This window comes from Nanorana parkeri, unplaced genomic scaffold, assembly GCF_000935625.1.
Source record: "Nanorana parkeri isolate BGI_ZX_2015 unplaced genomic scaffold, ASM93562v1 scaffold352, whole genome shotgun sequence".
In the NCBI taxonomy this organism is placed as follows: Eukaryota; Metazoa; Chordata; class Amphibia; order Anura; family Dicroglossidae; genus Nanorana; species Nanorana parkeri.
The window spans coordinates 1,177,866-1,196,976 of NW_017306620.1; the positions used below are offsets into that span (position 1 = coordinate 1,177,866).

General features: G+C 43.3%; 1 protein-coding gene across 1 annotated transcript; it reads left to right on the forward strand.

The window, feature by feature from the left end:
• Window positions 1–5,782: 5,782 nt before the first annotated feature.
• On the forward strand, window positions 5,783–13,925 carry RAB39B (RAB39B, member RAS oncogene family). Its single transcript, XM_018558660.1, has 2 exons — window positions 5,783–6,037; window positions 13,098–13,925. The coding sequence occupies exons 1-2, from the start codon at window positions 5,823–5,825 to the stop codon at window positions 13,522–13,524; spliced, it is 642 nt and encodes a 213-aa protein (XP_018414162.1). The 5' UTR covers window positions 5,783–5,822; the 3' UTR covers window positions 13,525–13,925.
• Window positions 13,926–19,111: the final 5,186 nt, after the last annotated feature.

The window sequence follows — 19,111 nt, forward strand, 5'->3', positions numbered from 1 at the left end:
AATATTAGGAGTGGGAAAGAACTTATGGAAATTCAATAAAAAAAGACATATACATGTTTAATTTTTGACCACAGATACCCTTTAATTCGATGCCAACTCTCTCAGGAAGCAAAGCTCTGCCTTCACACAGTGCATGGCATGGTGTGTCACTAGAGTCTCATGCACACAGGCATCCTGCAGAGCAACTACGGGCAGATTCTCATACAACATAAAACATGTCTACATTTGCAGTGCTCGGGAGCCACAGCTGTGGTTTCTTTCCATAGCAATATATGGACAGAAAACTATATACACGGGTGTATGTCCGCAAACCAGTGACGTGCGGTACCTCTTGCTCAGGGTGAGGCATCCCCAGCCCCGCCCCGACCAAATCCCCGCCCCTGCCGGGTGAAGCCCTGCCCCCAAGCTAGTGTAACGAAGGAAGGGAGGAGCCTCCCTGTCCCTCACTGCTGAGGCTCCGTGACAGGTAACACAGCGGGGAGGGATTTCCCTGCTGTGTAACATGTTAGATGCCGATCTGAATGGAGAAAAGCTGTCAGCTTCAGACTTGAAGCTGACCGCTTTTTCCTCCATAATTCTAGGTGAGCCTCTGCTTCACCTGCCTCCCCTGACCGCACGTCCCTGCCGCAAACGCCAGCATGTGGAAGGGGGCAAGTTTCTGATGTCCATGTCCAGTCCATGTTCAAACGACTGTGTCAGAGTGGGAACAAGCATGCAGCAAGTGCAGTCAGAACCCCTGTTTCAACACTCTTTTTGGTCTGTGACTCTGAAGGTATTGAAGCTCATAATGACAGCCAGGCTACGAGTATTTTCAGAAGGAGATTAGTAATGGCAGCTCCTTTATTTTATGACAGGTTTTCATTGAAAGATGTGGAACCTCATAGAGGTGAAAATATTGAACGTTCCTTGTGTACTGCAGTTTCCAGGTGCTGTACTGCCAGTCACCCCAGCTGTTAATGGAGGACAAACATGGCTGAGAGCTGGTACAGCTACACACAGGTAACATCCTTATTTTAGTTCCAGGTATTAAATAAGGGGAAACTGCTTCTCTGCAGAGCAGAAGTCATATAATGAGCCCATTGATGGCATAATTACTATAACTCATCATCATCACTGAAAGACAAAAGCAACAAAGCGCCACCTCCTTGTGTGAAATCCTTTTTTATTTGAATAATAAAAACTCTTATAAATACTCACAATTATAACATTTCAGTCACGCTTGTCAATAAGAGACTACAAGATCAGTGTCTAAGGAATGTTCCGCTTCGACTGCGTATAAAAAGTTGCCTCCGGTCACATCACCATACCATCGTGCCACCGGCTGCTTTTAGGCTGGATTCACGCGTTTCAGGGGCATAGCCCCTTCCTCAGAATTCTTGTGGTCTCTTATTGACCAGCATGACTGAAATGTTATAATTGTATTTATAAGCGTTTTTATTATTCAAATAAAGAAAGATTTGACACAAGGAGGTGGCGCTTTGTTGCGTTTGTCTTTTATGTATCTGATGAGAACCCCAGAGTCTCCTTGACGAGCAGCCTCTCGGAAAGCTGTGGAGATTTGACAAGAAGGACTACTCCTGGAGGATTGTGTGACGGTAATCATTAGTGCCAAGAGTTACATCGACTTTCTCATCATAATCACTTACTGATCACCGATTCATCATGGAGCTGCATCGTAAAGACAACTTGTCATTCAAGAAACATGGAGGTCACCACTGATGACCACTCCTCCTGCTAGTTGCCTGGCTATCATGTTGACCCTCTGACTTCAATACTGATCTGGACCTGGAATACGTATACAGATAAGGACTTCTGACTTTCCTGATCGGCATATTCTTCCTGGTCAGTGATTTCAAGTATTGAAGGCACAGGGTCAGCATACCAGCCAGTCACTAGCATTTTTCTAGGATGGATTTACTTTCCCTGCTATCATTGCTGGAATCACCTTCTGAAAATGCTAGCTGCCTGGCTGCTAATCTAATGTGTTTGGTACTTTCTGAGACAGTGACCCCTCACACACTTCTGACTTCATGGGTTGTAATCAGTGACAGGTTCTCTTTAAAGGAAAGTCACTCTGAATCAAATACGGCGTCTGCCATTGCTGGTCTCTTTAAAATGCTCCTTTCCTGGCTGCCTCTGGCTTTCACCATATTAGACACTGACCCCGGTACAAGAATGCAGATCAGGAAAGTCAGAATTTTTGATCAGTATAAGTGTTCCAAGCGATTGACAAATCCTGAAGCCATTGGATCAGACTGGGGCAGTTCGGGCCGATGTAAGTATGCAAATGTCAGCCTTCAGGGATCCTGTAAAGGCCATGTAGTAGCCAAAGTTACTACAGTGCTGGCCTCCATCGGGTCCTGACACTGCCGCTGTGCTGAGTGACTTCCCCTCTGCTGTGAAAACACAGGGGGGCACAGAGACCATTCAGAAAACACATTGAGGGGAATTCATCAAACCTGGAGCAGATATGCAATGCAGCCAATCAGCTTCTCTCTCTCTTTTTCAAATCTTACTTAAGCAAACTGAAGAGAGAAGCTGATTGGTTGCCATAGGAAACTGCTCCAAATTCTGTTTGCTCCAGTTTTGATAAATGCACCCACTAGTATTTTTATTAATGAACACAAGGCATAGACTGACTGGATGAGGTGCAGATCATGACATCATTGTCCTCATCCAATCGGAGAACGCATTTTTTTCATTAATACAAATATTAGGTGTTCTCTGAATAGCCACTGTGCCGAGCGAGCGACCCCCTGTGTTTTCATAGCAGAGGGGAAGTCACTCAGTATAGTGCTAAGCAGGACCTGGAAGATCCCAGCCAGCACTGCAGTAGCTTTACAGGACCCCCATGGCCCTAATAAGGTATACAATATGTATACTTAGACTCGGCCAAGCTGGATCAATGTAAGTATACATACATATTTATACCTGGAGTTCTGGCTTCTGACTTATAGTCTCCATTGGAAGCCCGGGTGACAACGGAGGAAAACAACTGTAAGGCAGGGACATAATGTTGTCATCTTATAATAGGAATGGCCTTAACATGGAACTGAAGCCAAAACATTTTTGTTGCAATTTTGCATAAAGGGAGGGTTATAAACCCCGTCAGTTTTTTGCCAGCTGTGTTCTTGGGGAGATTTCTCTTTCTGTCTGACAACAGAGAATGAGCAGAAATCCCTGCACAGTGTGGGAGATCCCTGGTTGTCAACAGAACCAGTGTCCCCACTGGAAAATTTTCTCTTTATTCCTGTTCTGGTGACAACTCAAAATTTGGGATTTTCTTTCACTCTTGGTGATAATGGTCACCAGGACAAATAGAGATTCTCCTTAAGGCCCCATTCACACCTTGGCGTATCGGGAGCACATGTCACATTTATGGGAAAGTCGCCCATGTAGCAGATTCTGCTGCAGACGTCCCGTGTTTTTTCTTGCATGTTTGGTGCACGTTTAGTGCTCATCCACATGCGGGAAAAATGTGCATTTTCCCGGCTGCGTTTGGGGTGCCATTATAAGTAGGGATTTTTTTTATAAGACCGAGTACAAGTACTGATACTTTTACGCAAGTACTCGCCGTTATCAATTACAGATACCTTTTTTTTAGTGTCATGTGACCGTTTTCCCTAAAACATGGTGGAGCGCCAGGGCCCAGTTGCAACTGCAACCGATGCAGCCCTGGTAGCTCTGCCACTGACGCCAAGCTGCAGAGGGACTACAAATCCCAGCAACACGTTACACAGCAATGCAGAATACCACCAGCTATAGAGGACTACAAATCCCAGCAATACATTATGCAACAATAAAGAATACCATTCTTTATTGGGGACTACAAATCCCAGCAATCCATTATACAGCAATGCAGAATAATATGAAGCTACATACTCTGTGTTGCTCACCAGGGCTGTGCAGCATCTCAGAAGGGCTGTGCATGGTCTCACCAGGGCTGCATGTGGGTCTCACCAGGACTGTGTGTGGTCTCGCCAGGGCTGCATGTGGGTCTCACCAGGGCTGCGTGCAGGTCTCATAAGGGTGTTGTAGTTTCACCAGGGCTGTGCAGTGTCACCAGGGCTGTGCAGTGTCACCAGGGCTGCATGTGGGTCTTACTAGGGCTGTGTAGTGTCACCAGGGCTGCATGCAGGTCTCCCCATGGCTGTGTAGTGTCACCAGGGCTGTGTGCAGGTCTCTCCGTGGCTGTGCAGATGGGTGCAGGTCTTAGCAGGGCTGTTCCGGGTCTTCCCATGGCTGCTCGGGTTGGTGGGAAGAAGATGTGAAAGACAGCCGCCACGAGGTCCCCAGCAGGCTGCTTGAGGTCCCCAGCAAGAGTGGGACCTCAGGCAGCCATTTGTGTTTAACAATTTAAAGCACCAATATCAGCGATTTGTATCGGGGCATTTTCATTGTGAAAATGCCCAGTATCAGCTCCGATACAGATACTTATATCGGTATCGGTGCATCCCTAATTATAAGTAATGGCACCACAAGCTCATTTGCATTTTTGACGTGTTCCATCAATGTGCGTGAAACTGTGCACATGATGCGCATTCATGGAACGTGAAGGTATGAACAGGGACTAATGGGCAGTCAGAAATAAAAAGCTGACAGGGGTTCTACTCTCTCTCACACGCTATTCAAAACTAAAACAAAAGGGGTTTTGGCTTCAGTTTTACTCTGACAAAGACCTTCATGGCAGGATCATCAGGTCTCATTTTATTGCAGGTTAAACAATGATTAATAAATGACTGATTGAAAGGACAAGAACATGAGATGTGAGTGGGAGGGTTTTGAGGGCGGATGCTGTGCTGCTCGGAGGAATACGGTAGGGGCTGGTCTAGCGGCGGTAGTAGTAGAGTGATTACGGCAGCTGCTGATGCCAATGATGAGTCAGAGTGTTTGGTGCTGATGTTGCTGCCATTTCATCAGATCTGTACAGCCAGCATCCTCTGAGGATCATCATCGCCCCATCTTCTCCCATGGACCTCCCTTTGTGTGCCGGACAGTTCGCTGTGTGAGCGAGCCTCCATATTTCGTGTGTGTTTGTGGGCGCTGATCGGGGCACATTAGAGGGCTGATGATGGAGCGCGGTGCCTTGTGGAGCTCGGCCCTCCGTCTGCCAGTGTAGGAGAGAGGGGATCGCTGGACGAGGTAGGTGTCCGATCTGGTCTGACACCCCCCGCAGACGTGTGTGCATCGTGTGTGGCCCTGGGAGTGGCCGATCATCGTGCAATGTGCCCCTCCATAGCCTAGCATTGCACTTCTTGCTGACTTTCCTATAGAGATAACGTGCATTGAGACGGATACATTGCAAGATGGAGGTTGCCTGACCATCAGCACCCCCTCCCCCATCGGAAGCTGAATTTCCTGTCTAATGATAAACATGGCTGATGTGAGTACGTAGAGCACACCTTTCCCTCTGCTTCCTCCTGGCCTGTCACCTTTTGCCTCTGTGTAGATCGCCCCCTGCAGGCTGAACTCTGAACTGCACCCTCCCATCAACAAGCTGTGACACCTGTCTTCAGAGGTGAATGATTCCATGCCCAGTTAACCCTTGACTGCCCTACCACCAAGGGTGCATACCATTTCCACTCATCTGATTGTCATTTGGGAGGGTTGGGTCTGCAGTTGGTGTGAAGCAATCCTCTCAGAAACAAAGAACTTGTATGCAGTGCTCTGTATATGGAACTTTCATGAGCTGCCTGCAGTAGTTGTTTTGTAGTTTAAGAAGAAAGGTACAAAGGACTGCGAGCAAATAGATCTGAGTATAAAAACCAACTCAGAGAATAGTTTTTGAAGAACGAGGAGACCCTAAAAACGAATTGGGAACAATGGAAGCCATCTGGTTGTACCAGTTTCGTTTGATAGTGATTGGGGACTCCACAGTGGGAAAGTCGTGTCTGATTCGGAGGTTCACCGAAGGCCGCTTTGCCCAAGTGTCTGACCCCACGGTGGGGGTGGACTTCTTTTCCAGGCTGGTAGAAATTGAACCAGGCAAGAGGATCAAGCTACAGATCTGGGACACAGCCGGACAAGAAAGGTTCAGGTAAGATGGATGGTTTACCTCTTTCAGATTGGGGCTTACTATGGTTGATGTATATTAAAATGAACCTCTTGTATATAGGAAGGAAGGGTTTGTGTTGTCCATGGTGATAAGACATTACTGCCAGGATCATGTAGGTAATACACGCAGCTTTGGCACTGAAGTCCACAGGACATATTTCAAGTAAACCTGAAAACTTGCTCATTGTCTTATGGAGCTCCTTGGGAGCCCACCATATTATAATTGAATGGTGCCCCAAGATGGTCTACACTAGAGGCTTGGTTGCAGCCATATATAGTCTTACAGGTGAAGGTTTGTAAGCATGAATTCACCTTGTAGTGTCTCTTCTTTAAGCCCTTATGTTCCTCCTAAAAAAAAATAGTTCTTAAAAGGATCAGTCTACCAAACTTGATCTTTCAGATTTGTATGGCTATTGACTGGCTCAATCAACCATCAGCTTTGGAACTGTTATGGAGATTCTAATGGCTAGATATCTGAAACTGGGTTCCCAGATCTGCCCACTATTTGCAAAGGGTTACGTCTTTTTATATTATGGAGAATGCAGCAAGAGGAGCAAGACTCCTATGTCTGGCTGTATTTTAGCTGAAGTAGGAGGGCAGAACAAGGAATCAGTATTGGGTATAAAGAAAAGAGTGGAAAATAAAGCCCGCCAGCATCTCTCTGTAAACTGGGAGAGCTGATCCTTTAAAGGCGAATGATGTTTAATACTCTATATTAACCAATCAGAAAGAAGTAATATTTCCTTGGCTTGCCCTAAGCTGTTAAGTACCAGAATCTGATTTGTGTCTATGGAATAGAACACACTATTGTTCCTTGGATAATATGAACTAAGACGCTCTGCTTCCTTTGGTCCTCATTTAGATTCTTGGTAGCTGCTTATTTGTATAATTGTTTTATTAAGTTAACTGTAGGTGAGAAAATCAACTTCCTCCCCATTATCAGTAGTGTCCTCAATCTGTGTCTGAAAGCCTTCTGGGAATCTTTTTATAGCTTTTCCCTCTACCTATCTGGGATATTTCTTTACATTTCTATAGGCCTATGGTAAAGGAACAAGGAGATGGAGGCTGTACAGTCCTGTAGATGCCTTCAGCCAGGAGGTTTAGCCTTTGGAACTGGGGAACATGGGTGGCTGGTGTATTGTAGAGGAACAAGGAGCACAATTGTTCAGTCCTGTAGATGCCTTCAGCCAGGAGGTTTAGCCTGTGGAACTGGGGAACATGGGTGGCTGGTGTATTGTAGAGGAACAAGGAGCACAATTGTTCAGTCTTGTAGATGCCTTCAGCCAGGAGGTTTAGCCTTTGGAACTGGGGATCAGGGATGACTGATGTATTATAGAGGAACAAGGAAATGGAGGCTGTTCAGTCCTGTAGATGCCTTCAGCCAGGATGTTCATCTGCTGAAACCGGGGAACAGAGATGACTGATGTATTATAGAGGAACAAGGCGATGGGAGGCTGTTCAGTCCGGTAGATGCCTTCAGCCAGGATGTTCATCTGCTGAAACCGGGGGAACAGAGATGACTGATGTATTATAGAGGAACAAGGCGATGGGAGGCTGTTCAGTCCGGTAGATGCCTTCAGCCAGGATGTTCATCTGCTGAAACCGGGGGAACAGAGATGACTGATGTATTATAGAGGAACAAGGCGATGGAGGCTGTTCAGTCCTGTAGATGCCTTCAGCCAGGACGTTCATCCTGGGGAACAGAGTTCACTGATGTACTCACTATGCTGGCACACTGTTAACAGGGTAACCCATAAATTGATGCTGCTTGTATTTTCTCCTTCTCTGACCTTTTACCTAAACCTTTTACCTAAAATATGCTGATCTCTCAGTGGATTTGTATTCTATATCAGAGACATATTACAGCTGGGGCCTAACTTTTAAGGACCTCTCTAGTTGTTGTCAATGGAGCTGGCTCCTAAAAAAAATCTTACTGGCTCCTGAGTTCTATTTTAATGTGTCCACCCGCGTATCAAGGGTTTTGTACATTACCCGTGGCAAATAGTGAGACTTTGCTATCAGAGTGTCATGGAAAATGCACTGCTCTGTTAATAGGCAGGTGATGGCAATTCTCTATCAATGTATCTAAACATGACAATTTTGGTCACTGATGGGTAAGAAAACTATTCTTGTGTTCTCTGTTCAGGTACATTCTTTCTTAATTACATGTATATTATGTTTACAAACTTGTTGCAGTGGAAAATCTAAGGCTAGGTACAGGTGGACTCATAATGCACACAAGTCTTGTAATATTGTTTTTAGCATAGCTGCACACTAGAACAACCAACATGAACCATGTAGCCAATATTTGTGTTAGCCATTAGATTTATCCCATTAGTCCCTATGAACCTAGACCCATGCTTCACACGAGGCCACCTCCTTAAAGTGACAGTAAATTCAGGAATAAACCTTAGAAATGCATGTAGATGTCTTAACTGTTCTAAATCCTCAAATCATTAGTGCTGACACTGTCCTTCCTTCTGGGGGATGGCTGCTTTTGGTCACCATGGTCCTTTGTGTGCGTTGTAAAGTAGTCACCACTCCAAGCTCATTCCTGTGAGGGACTACAATCTCATGTTGAGTTTACTAATTTGTATTGAGATTGTAGTCCATCGCCGGAGTGCATTTTGAGCGGTGACTACTTTACAACACACACACAGGTATCGTGGGGAACAAAAGTAGCCACCCTCCAGAAGGAAGGACAGTGTCAACACCAATTCAGAGATGATTTGAGGTTCTACAGCCGAGTGATACACAAATAAGATACATTGAAGTGCCTATTAACAAAAATGTATTTATAAGATTTACTTCCTGAGTTTAGTGTCGCTTTAAAGTTCAAGCAGCCATCAAGTCTCCTAGAACTGTCCACGTTACCTTTGGCAAATCAGATCCTGTCTTTCTCTTTATGACAGGTTTACTTTAGAGACCCTGTCGCCAGACCAATTATTTCAACAAAAATCTTCCCATGAGAATATATGTACATTTTAAATAATTTTATTCATATTATTCACCTGTAAAAAGGTAGCTAGATGAAAGATTATATAGAGAGGGGAGGGGTGGAGGAGCTGAGCCAACACAGTCAGTAATTACACACTCCCAGAAGAGGAGAGAGCTATGACATGCAAGGAGGGAGGGGGCTGTGTTGGGGAACTAGGAGAAGAGTCACGGGCATGCCAACTGTGATGCAACTTCCTCTTTTATTGCCACAAGTCTGCCATATCACAAAGTGAACTGGTTCTCTTTGTGATATGATAGACTTGCGTCAATGAAAAACAAAGTTGCATCGCAGTTGGGGTGCCAGTGGCTCTTCTCCTTCCTGCCTGTATATGCGGCGCCATCCGCTTGTTGCTGTAGCACCCACTACATATTTGGGATCTACCAATAAGAAGTGCGATGGGACATATTCAATAGTGTGTTGGGGAACTGACTTTCCTGTAGTAGACACATTTTCTAGCAAGTCTAAGGCACATTGCAAGCGAATAAAAAATAATTTATGGAAAGAAAAAACACTGCAAGTAAGCCCTTAAAATACCCGATTTTTCTGTGCTTCTACCCTAATTTTTTTAAGTTGGTGACAGGGTCTCTTTAACGTCCCCCTAACACCTAACCTTGACACCCAACCCTGAAAATTGCCACTAATTCTTAACCTATCCTTCCCCTTAACCTAACAGTGTTAGGAGCCAGTCTGTCAAATCCAGAAGCCAGCAGGATTGTTTAGGAGCCAGCTCCATTGACAACCATTAGAGAAAACCTCAGATGTTAGGTGCCAGCTGTAATTTTGAAGGATCATTGTCTGTCTGCCTGGCTCTAGGGATTTCTCTAGCCCTGACCTTTAACCTAAAACTAATATAATCTCTTAAACTGGATATTTTATCGGCACTAGAAGTATCCCACGTCGAATCCTCACAATGCATAGCATTTTCAGGGCACTGATATCTTGGTGCTGAAACAAAATGGAGCTGGATAGGGTTAGAACCTCAGTCAAGTTTTGTAGGTCTCTGTTGGGGGCATTTCCTGTCACGAAAACGACAGTTTATAGGGCAGGAAGTGAGAGAGAATCTCCCCAGCCAAGTCTAAACCTCACCTGGTCTATCAAAAATGGGCCCAGCGCTAATTTCCATGCTTTACAGGTGCAGGATTCTTCCTAAACATTGATTGTAATATTTGTGCAGCACCTGGCCATTGACTAACATTGCCTTGGAACAAGCAGAATGCCATGCAAGTAACATTGGTGCTGGATGAACTTCTGCATCAAGCGGTATCTGCTAACAATGCCAGTGCAAGACCTGCACACCACTAAGTCATCATTGCCCTGACATACAATTCTCTACAAACACTTTGTGACAGGGCCATGGTACACGCCAGTAAGCGTTCAGTAGTGTTTAATCGTCAGATGTGGCACAGGATGTACCTGCCTGAACTCGCCCAGAACATTTCATGGCCTGGTAATCTAGTGATTGTTTTATGGAAGCTAATATCCAGCTACTGCGTTGTCTTCTCCATCAACCTGATTCCAGCTGTGATTTTTGTGAAGCAGAATAGATCGGAGTTGTCCAAGGCTAGAGTTTACTTTCCATATCTTGTTTTTGTTCTCTGGTCTCATGAGAGCAAATATATTTTACACACACACACACACACACACACACACACACACACACACACACTTAGAACAACAACCGAGGAATTCAACTCAAATTGAAATCCCAATTGTCAAGTCCATGCCTGCTTAGTCTACTGAGAAGTGTATTTTGTGATGGGTCAAAAAGAATCAAGCAAGACCCAATTCGACTGTAACCCAGTTAATTCACTAGTATGTCTTGGGAGCGTGGGAGAAAACTCGAGCACCTAGAGGATACCCACATTCACATACAGAGAACATGCATTCAGATAGTGTCCTTTGTGGATATAAAACCTTGAACCCGAAGCTGCAAGCCAAGAATGGTGGCACTGTGCCCCAGGGGAAACCATTTCTTGAAACTCTCAGTAATCACAGCTCGTCCTAGATGTGTTCATTTAAATGCCTGAATGTGACTTGGTGTCAGCAATCTCCTAATACAGCAGCATTCAGGCTGGAAGAGGGTGCTCTGAATTCAAATGTGCTGACAAGAAACATGCTGATAGGCGAGAGCAGAGAGACCAGAGAAATTACCCTATTAGTCCACTGCTTTAGATGTTTGTTCGGTGTTGACATTGGTGCTATACAAATCTTTTAAACATTCAAAGCTATACCTGTAAATGAGAGGGAGGGAATACTTGCCTCTCCTGCTGCCTACACCTCCAAACACCACTCCCATCCCAATAAATTGTCCTCCGAAGTCCACAGGGAAACCAATACTTCCAGGACTGTTGATCTCCTTGGCTACTGCCACTGAACTGCATGAAATCAGTGCCTCCTGCACTGTCTCCTGCCGTAACATGGAGTTACTAGTGTGAGCTTTGGGAGACCAAGGAGATTGGCAATCTTGGGTTCTCCAGGTAAAGCTTTGTTTGGGAAGTTCTGTATAACTGGGTGGCCTTAGGATGCTTTACTTTACTTAAGTTTCATTCAGTAATTTTGATTTTCATCTTTTACACATCTTAAGTTAATAAAAGAATAGCTCCCAGAAATAGTAGTAGAGGGTATGGAGCTTTGGGATCAACAATGACAACTTGCATATGAGGCTTTTCACACAGCTACATTGTCTAGTGAGACCCTCTCAAAAGAACATTTCTGATATGATAGTACGTGACAAGGAAGCCGAGATGTACATGAGGTGTCATCATTACAATCATTTCTCATATTTGCTCGGTCCAGAAGACTTCCGGGTCCCAATAAAGGCTCACAGCTCAGTGTGTAACCTCGCACAAGTCTATGGCAAGTAATTTGACAACTGGAGATGGCGGTATACAGTATGTAAAGATTTAACTTTGTGTTTTTTTTCTACATCCAAATCCCTTGAGTGAAGGTGAGAAGAAACAATTCCCCACTGGATGTTTAACAGGGAAAGGATGCAACAGCATGAAAAAGTGAGGCCATAGCAAGGTCCCTAGTAGTCTTCAGAGGTGCTGTTTATTTGAAATATGGATTCACTGCAGCATTGACCTTCTGAATTAACCTAACCATAAATTTAGAGTACAGGTACTAAGCCTTCTAATTGAAAGCAAAACTTATGACCAAAAGCCTATGGTGCTATATAGAGAGTAACACATTTAACATTGAGCACTCCTAGTGTTTTGCGAGCACATATTGGCCTTTATTAGCCATAATGCATTAGGGGCAAATACATTTTGTCATCTTGATTCTTAAAACAGAGAGGTTCAAGCATTAACTATGTAAACACCTAGTAATTCTTGTGAGGAAAAGTGTATTTAAACCCAAGAACAAAAACCTAACCTAATGTTCTGGAGATCTGGGAACAATGCTAACCTAAAAGAATGCAGCACAGGTAGAGAACACAACATTATAAGCCACAAGATTTCTGGCAGGATCAGCAATTGTGTTTGGAATTTTTCACAGACCCAAGGGGAGCAAATAAGAGAAAAGCTCATTGTTGGGGTTTACATCCGGTGGTAGCATTGCTCACCGATCTAATACCATGCTGTTGAGTTGCTCCTTAGATCTTACAGGAGCCTCAAGGAACCTTTTTAAATGTTTATTTTGTGTTTTATGAAATAATTTTGTTAAAAAGAAAAAAGCATGTCCTCACTTTCTTCCCTAAAAGTACTTTAACCACTTCAAGACCAGGTGTTTAGACCCCCCTTCCTGGCCAGGCCATTTTTCAGTATTCAGCGCTGCAATACTTTGACTGACGTTTATTCCGTCATGCAGCGCTGTACTGAAATGAATTTTACACCATTTTTTGGGGACAGATAGAGCTTTATTTTGGTGGTATTTAATCACCAGTCAATGGAGATTGCTTTGGCCTACTAGATATAATGTTGCAGAGTACATTGAATGATGCTAACGTTGACTGATGATCACACATATAAACTTGTAGTTGACGTGAATTTTACTCTCACTGTCTGGCACATTTTTATATATTTTTTCTTTTTCTTATGTACAGGTCAATCACCCGTGCCTACTACAGAAATTCTGTCGGAGGGCTCCTGCTATTTGACATCACCAATCGTCGCTCCTTCCAGAATGTTCATGAGTGGCTAGAGGAAGCGAAGGCCCACGTGCAACCCTATCAGATCGTGTTTGTTCTGGTGGGCCACAAATGTGACCTAGACACGCAACGTCAAGTGACAAGACATGAGGCGGAAAAACTAGCCACTGCCTATGGAATGAGATACATCGAGACCTCAGCTCGAGATGCCATCAATGTAGAGAAAGCCTTCACTGACCTGACTCGTGACATATATGAGCTTGTTAGAAAGGGGGAGATAAATATTCAAGAAGGATGGGAGGGGGTAAAAAGTGGATTTGTCCCAAATGTAGTGCATTCTTCTGAAGAGGTAATTAAGTCCGACAGGCGGTGCTTTTGCTAAGCAGTACAATTACTAATGTTTAGGCCGCCAATACAGACTCTACTAATATAACACCATCCTAATGAATCTGACAGGTAAAGGGTACCTTGACCTTGCGGTGGAAGGTGTGAAGGTAGGTTGAACAGAAGAAGAAAATCACTGCTTGTAAAAATCAAAAAAACATTTCTAGACAATGAGCGTTCTTACATCTCTGGCAATGGCCAAGTGTGCATGTCTATGTTTAGGAGTTGGGATTCATAAGTCAATGATACCAAGAGTTCAGATACATTCTAATTCATTTGATAAATTCTGTGTAGTTAAATGTTGGTAGTTATATGCAGTGAACTAATACCACGGTGTATATTGGTCATGATATATAGTTATAGGAAAAGCAACCCTTTTGTTTACTGTACTTTGAAAAACAAAAATGACCCACCATGAATATGCTGTAGCTTTTTACTTTAAATTCCCTCATTTCTGTAACAATTTAATAATTCAATGGCCTATTGTCATTACATTGTGAAGTTGGTTTGACCTACAAAGATCTGTGGTGCCAACAGGCATGCTGACGGCTTAAATTTATGAATTTATTTGAGGATCAGTAAGAACTGAGGACAGCACTACACATTTGTTTACCCAACATCATTGTGATTCATTCTTGTAATAATCTGTAGGGATCCCATTGCCTTTTATTTTTCCTAAATCCAAAAAACACAATCTCGGATTTCACCTGCAGATTGGCTGGAGAAGCGACTCGGTTGGCTTGACATACGACTCATCCATAGCATTGCAATGCTCCGGGCAGGGCACAACCCAAGCTACAGGCCCTGGCTTTGCTGTGAATTGGATCTTACAGTGTTTTGACTTGGTCAATTCGCGTGAGGAGTGCAGTCTGCCCAAATATTAGTCTTGACTCCTATAACAGAGGCCTGTGAAGATCTGGAGCATACTATTCCACTTTAGGATCAAGCCTGCGACTGTTGGGCTGATCATACAATGCACATTTTACAGAGTTCATAAAACTCTGTATAAATCTTGTCAAAGGGGCAGCATAACCGGTCCTTGGGCTCGATAATTGGAGGCCTGATTTTGTAAGTCTCATTCTTAAAGCAGAAGTCTGGGCTAAACAAATATTGTCTAACTTCGAGAGGCATGTGTATTCTTACATGGATCTTGGTATGCTTTGTGCATTGTTTTTCTATCTCTGTGCAGTAATCTAACAGGAAAGAACTCCTGTACTTTGCCTCTGTCCAGTAGTTTCCTGTAATAAGACCGGTTGCTGCTCTCTCTCCTTGTGCATGCTGACTGGTCTTGTACCTGCCCTCCTGCAGTTTTCTGTAGCCAGCCTATGGTGGATGGACCTACCAGATCTCTCCATAGCTCTACTTTCTGCTCCGGCTATGTGCAGCATAGATATGAGATCACTGCTACTTTTACCAGGCAAAATCTGTGTTTTTAGACATTTGGTGCACATAAAGTGGATTTATAACCTTTGTAGCTATAGCAGAATATGTGTAATGAAAGTTTTCATGCCCAGAGGTTAGCTTTAAGTAAACCATATCTATAGACTTAAGCCCTCCCAATAAAAAAAAAAAAGTGAATTAGTAAAAAGAAGCAGGAATTCCATTCAGGCTTACAGGAGGGCTGTTAGAGGGAAATACTCATCCATACTACTACCAGAAGAGGTTGGATTCATCTGCATGTTTTCCTTTTTTTACTGAAAAAAAAACTTTTTAGAATTTAGAACTGGAAAACGACTTAACATACGGTACTATATCAATTGCTGATTTAATGAAAATGTTAGTTATTTGTTAAATATATTTCCTATTTTCAGACTAAAAGCATAATCTTGACCAAATATAATATTTTGCACTATTTAATAATATAATTACGTAACTTAAACAAGCAATAGGTCAATGAAAATCCCCTTTTCTTTCTGTGGTAGTACAACCTTGATGCAGATTTATACCCAACAGAGATTGGTAAATCAAGTTGTAATTCCCTGGCCTTTTTACCAGGTTGTGTTAGTTTTTCATATTGACCAATTTGCTTTGGTTCTAAATGCTTTATCTGTAATAAATAATTTAATGGAAAGTACCTGTAGATATTAGATTCCGCTTTGTCCCACACCTGAAACTGTGCAGGTTTGGGACATAGACAATGTATGAAATGCCTTACAGCTTAAATGCCACCATTGGAAAGAGCAGGTGTTTCTACCAAGTTGGACATTTTCAAATGATAGCCTACTCACCACATTGACGTTCAGTGACAAATGAGGCACCAAAGGTTTCAGTGTTGCACTGATAAGTCGGGGATAACATTTCAGATAAGGTTGTGTAAATGTATGACCATGATTTAACATATAGTATATGGCCAACTTAAAGTGACCCTTTCCTTTGCCCCTACAGGGTGAAATAAAATGGCCACTTAACTCAACCCCACCCTCCCTTTCTAACATTGATGCATGGGATGAAAAATGAGTCCCTAGCCCTGTGTGAGCTCTGACAAGGCAGTTTGGAGCTTTTCCAGGGCTTTTTTCATCTTCACAGCAGGCGAATGGGACCCAGGAAACATAAGTACAGAGGTACCTCGGTTCACAAACTTAATTCGTTCCACGATTCTGGTCACGAACTGAATCAAACTGTGATCAGACTGCAATACTAGAGGAAGCCACGACCATGTGTCAGAGCAGGGAAGATGGCTGCGGTTGTGTTCGTCTCCCGATGCGGAGTTTGCGAACGGAAGCAAACTTTTGCCGAACTTCCTGTTGGCAAACAGAATTGTTTGAACAGAAGCGTTCGTGAACCGAGGTACTACTGTATATGCTGTTGGGAAGGGGAGAGCAAAGTGACCCTTTTACAGTACCCTGCATGGTGCTGGTACACGTTCTCCAAAGCCATGGACCAGCACCCATTAGCTTAGCAACCTAAACAGTGTAAGGGTTTCTATTATGGATTGATTTAAAAAAAAACAGGTCCCGGCCTCAGAATGCTATATTAAATGCAGATGTCAATACTCTTATAATTTTATGTTCTGCCAGATTCATCGTAAAATACTTATCACATCCAGTGGTCAGTAATGTGTTACTGTATGGCAAAACCTGTGTTAACCATAGAGATCAATTATCCCTGTAGCACATAATAAAAACGATGTGATATGCCTGCAGCTTTCTTGAATTGAAGTAATTATCTCCATAGGGGTGAATTTATTCAATTCAAAGACTCCTGAACACCACAACATGAACCATAGCAACAGCAGTTGAAGTGAAGGGTGAGATGCTGAAAACATTGTGGAGTCCTCCTTTGGGGTCAAAAGTGTGTTTTCTACCCATATCGCTGGGTACATTTCATTCTGATTAATGGCTCAGACTCTTCTTTCATATTTCAACTTTTTATATGATTTACATGCGAATTTGCCACATGCGTCAAGGGTTTTGTTCAGGCTGTGTTGACGACCTCTAAAAATACAGAAAACTTGTGGGAAGCATATGACTAAGCTGACCATGTTCTACAGCAAGCCCGTGTAACTACACTTGGAGTTAAATACAGTGTGAAAAGTAAGACCTGCAGCAATGTGCTTTCTGTCTGTGATAGTGAAGAGCCAAGTGGACACATTGATTGCTAGATTGCAGTGATACAATTTTTATATGGGGATAGAAAATCCTACGTTGTTCAAATAAATTGTCACTGAAGGTGGCTTTGTTACAGTGACAAAGCCGTTTCTACATACGGTATATAATAAGGCTGACAAATGGTTACTATGTTCTGAATAGTAAATGAATCTGATTTTACTGTCCCATTTAAATGTACTGGAAATTCGTGGGACTTTTTAAGAAGCGACTTCTAGATACAATTGTACTAATTTCTCTAAGGACAAACAAGCCAAACATATATATTCTTCAATAGGTAACACGGTAAAATCTGCATGTTGGTTTTGCATTCCTCAGAATCTCCGGAATATAAAAATGTACACTTCCTTGCTTTCTGTTTTGCACTGTAAATGTGAACATATGCTGTCTAGCTGTATGTGAATGATAAAACCATGCTTGTATCTAGAACTGTTAATATGTGAACCGATAAAACTTGTAACAGACCTCTCAGTTTCTTTTGTACTGACTAAACTCAAGTCACTGAATTCATGTCACATCAAAGCTAATCAGTTGTAGATTATCTTGTACACGCTATCATTTTATACATGTCCCACATGTAATAAAACACTACATGATAACAAGAAAGCTGAAAGCGTAGTCCATAAAATGTGAGCAAATGCAGCAACTTCCAGAATTCAATCGGAATCCATATCTTGCTGAGCTGACCTCCGTTCTACACTCGGAGTAGTTGCCTAGGGGTTCCTGCACTTTCCACTAGTCATTGCAGCTATTTGGGGTGTTTTACAGGATACTGAACATTTTGATATATATTTGTGAACATGACCAACTTAAAGGGAATATTGGCTGAAACAGACCACACACCCATTTTCTTATATATCAAAGGCAACGTTTACCTTTTTTTTTTTTACCATGTTTCATGTATCACTCATATTCAGGGTGTAACATGAAACATGGGCACTCAATAACCCCCATCCTGTCCGTCCCCACCTATCTGAACTGGGGTTCTTCTCCCCGCAGGCTGCTATTTTTTTCTTTTAATCTGGTGTGGCTGTGCGTGGTTTCCCTGACATAGCAGTCTCATCCATTGACAGATCCGTTGACTGGATCTGTATATGAAGAACCTATAAGCCTCGTCTGCCACCACAGCAGAGGGACTTGTAATTCTTAATAGAATACAATGGTGACGTCACTACGCTGGTAATCCATTGATACTTCCTCCCAGCCTTGTTTCTGAATGTCTACCTTGGTTTCCCTGACACAGCTGTCTCATCCATTCACAGATCCTTTGACTGGATCTGTATATGAAGAATCTAAAAGTCTCGTCTGCCACCACAGCAGAGGGACTTGTAATTCTTAATGAAATACAATGGTGACGTCACTGTGCTGGTAATCATTGATACTTCCTCCCAGCCTTGTTTTGAATGTCTGTACCTTGGTATGGACAGGGATGGGATGAAGAGTCTGCATGAGCTATATCACTGCACTCACAATCCGCTGATCACGCTTCCAATGATTTACTGGCTCCAACAAAAATAATCAATGCACGTTTTTTCCCCAGTCATCTTCCAGGACAGCCATCGAGATATAGGCTCCGCCTGCCTGCAACAGGAAACACATCAACCACATTAAATAAATAGACTCCTCCTTCCATCCCAAGTCAGTTTTTTTTGTGTTTCCGCCGGCTACACAGGGACATCGTAATGTTTGTTATTTTTAGGGCTCATGTTTGTTTGCCTTTGGGCTGAGCCTTACCCTGCTAGGAATTGGGACCTACTCCAGGATTACCTGCTGCAGTGCCTACAGGGATTCCCTATCGGACCCCCACCCGATTGCTGGCCAAGGTTGCCTTCCATCACTCAGGGAAGGCAACCATCCTCCTGCACGTGAGTAGGCACCAGATGGTGCCCCCCCCTGGTGTACAGCAGTGGCAAGGTGTAATAACCTGGAGTGTGCTTGTGTCCTATTGTGGACAACTGTCTGGTGACAACAGGGGCAGCA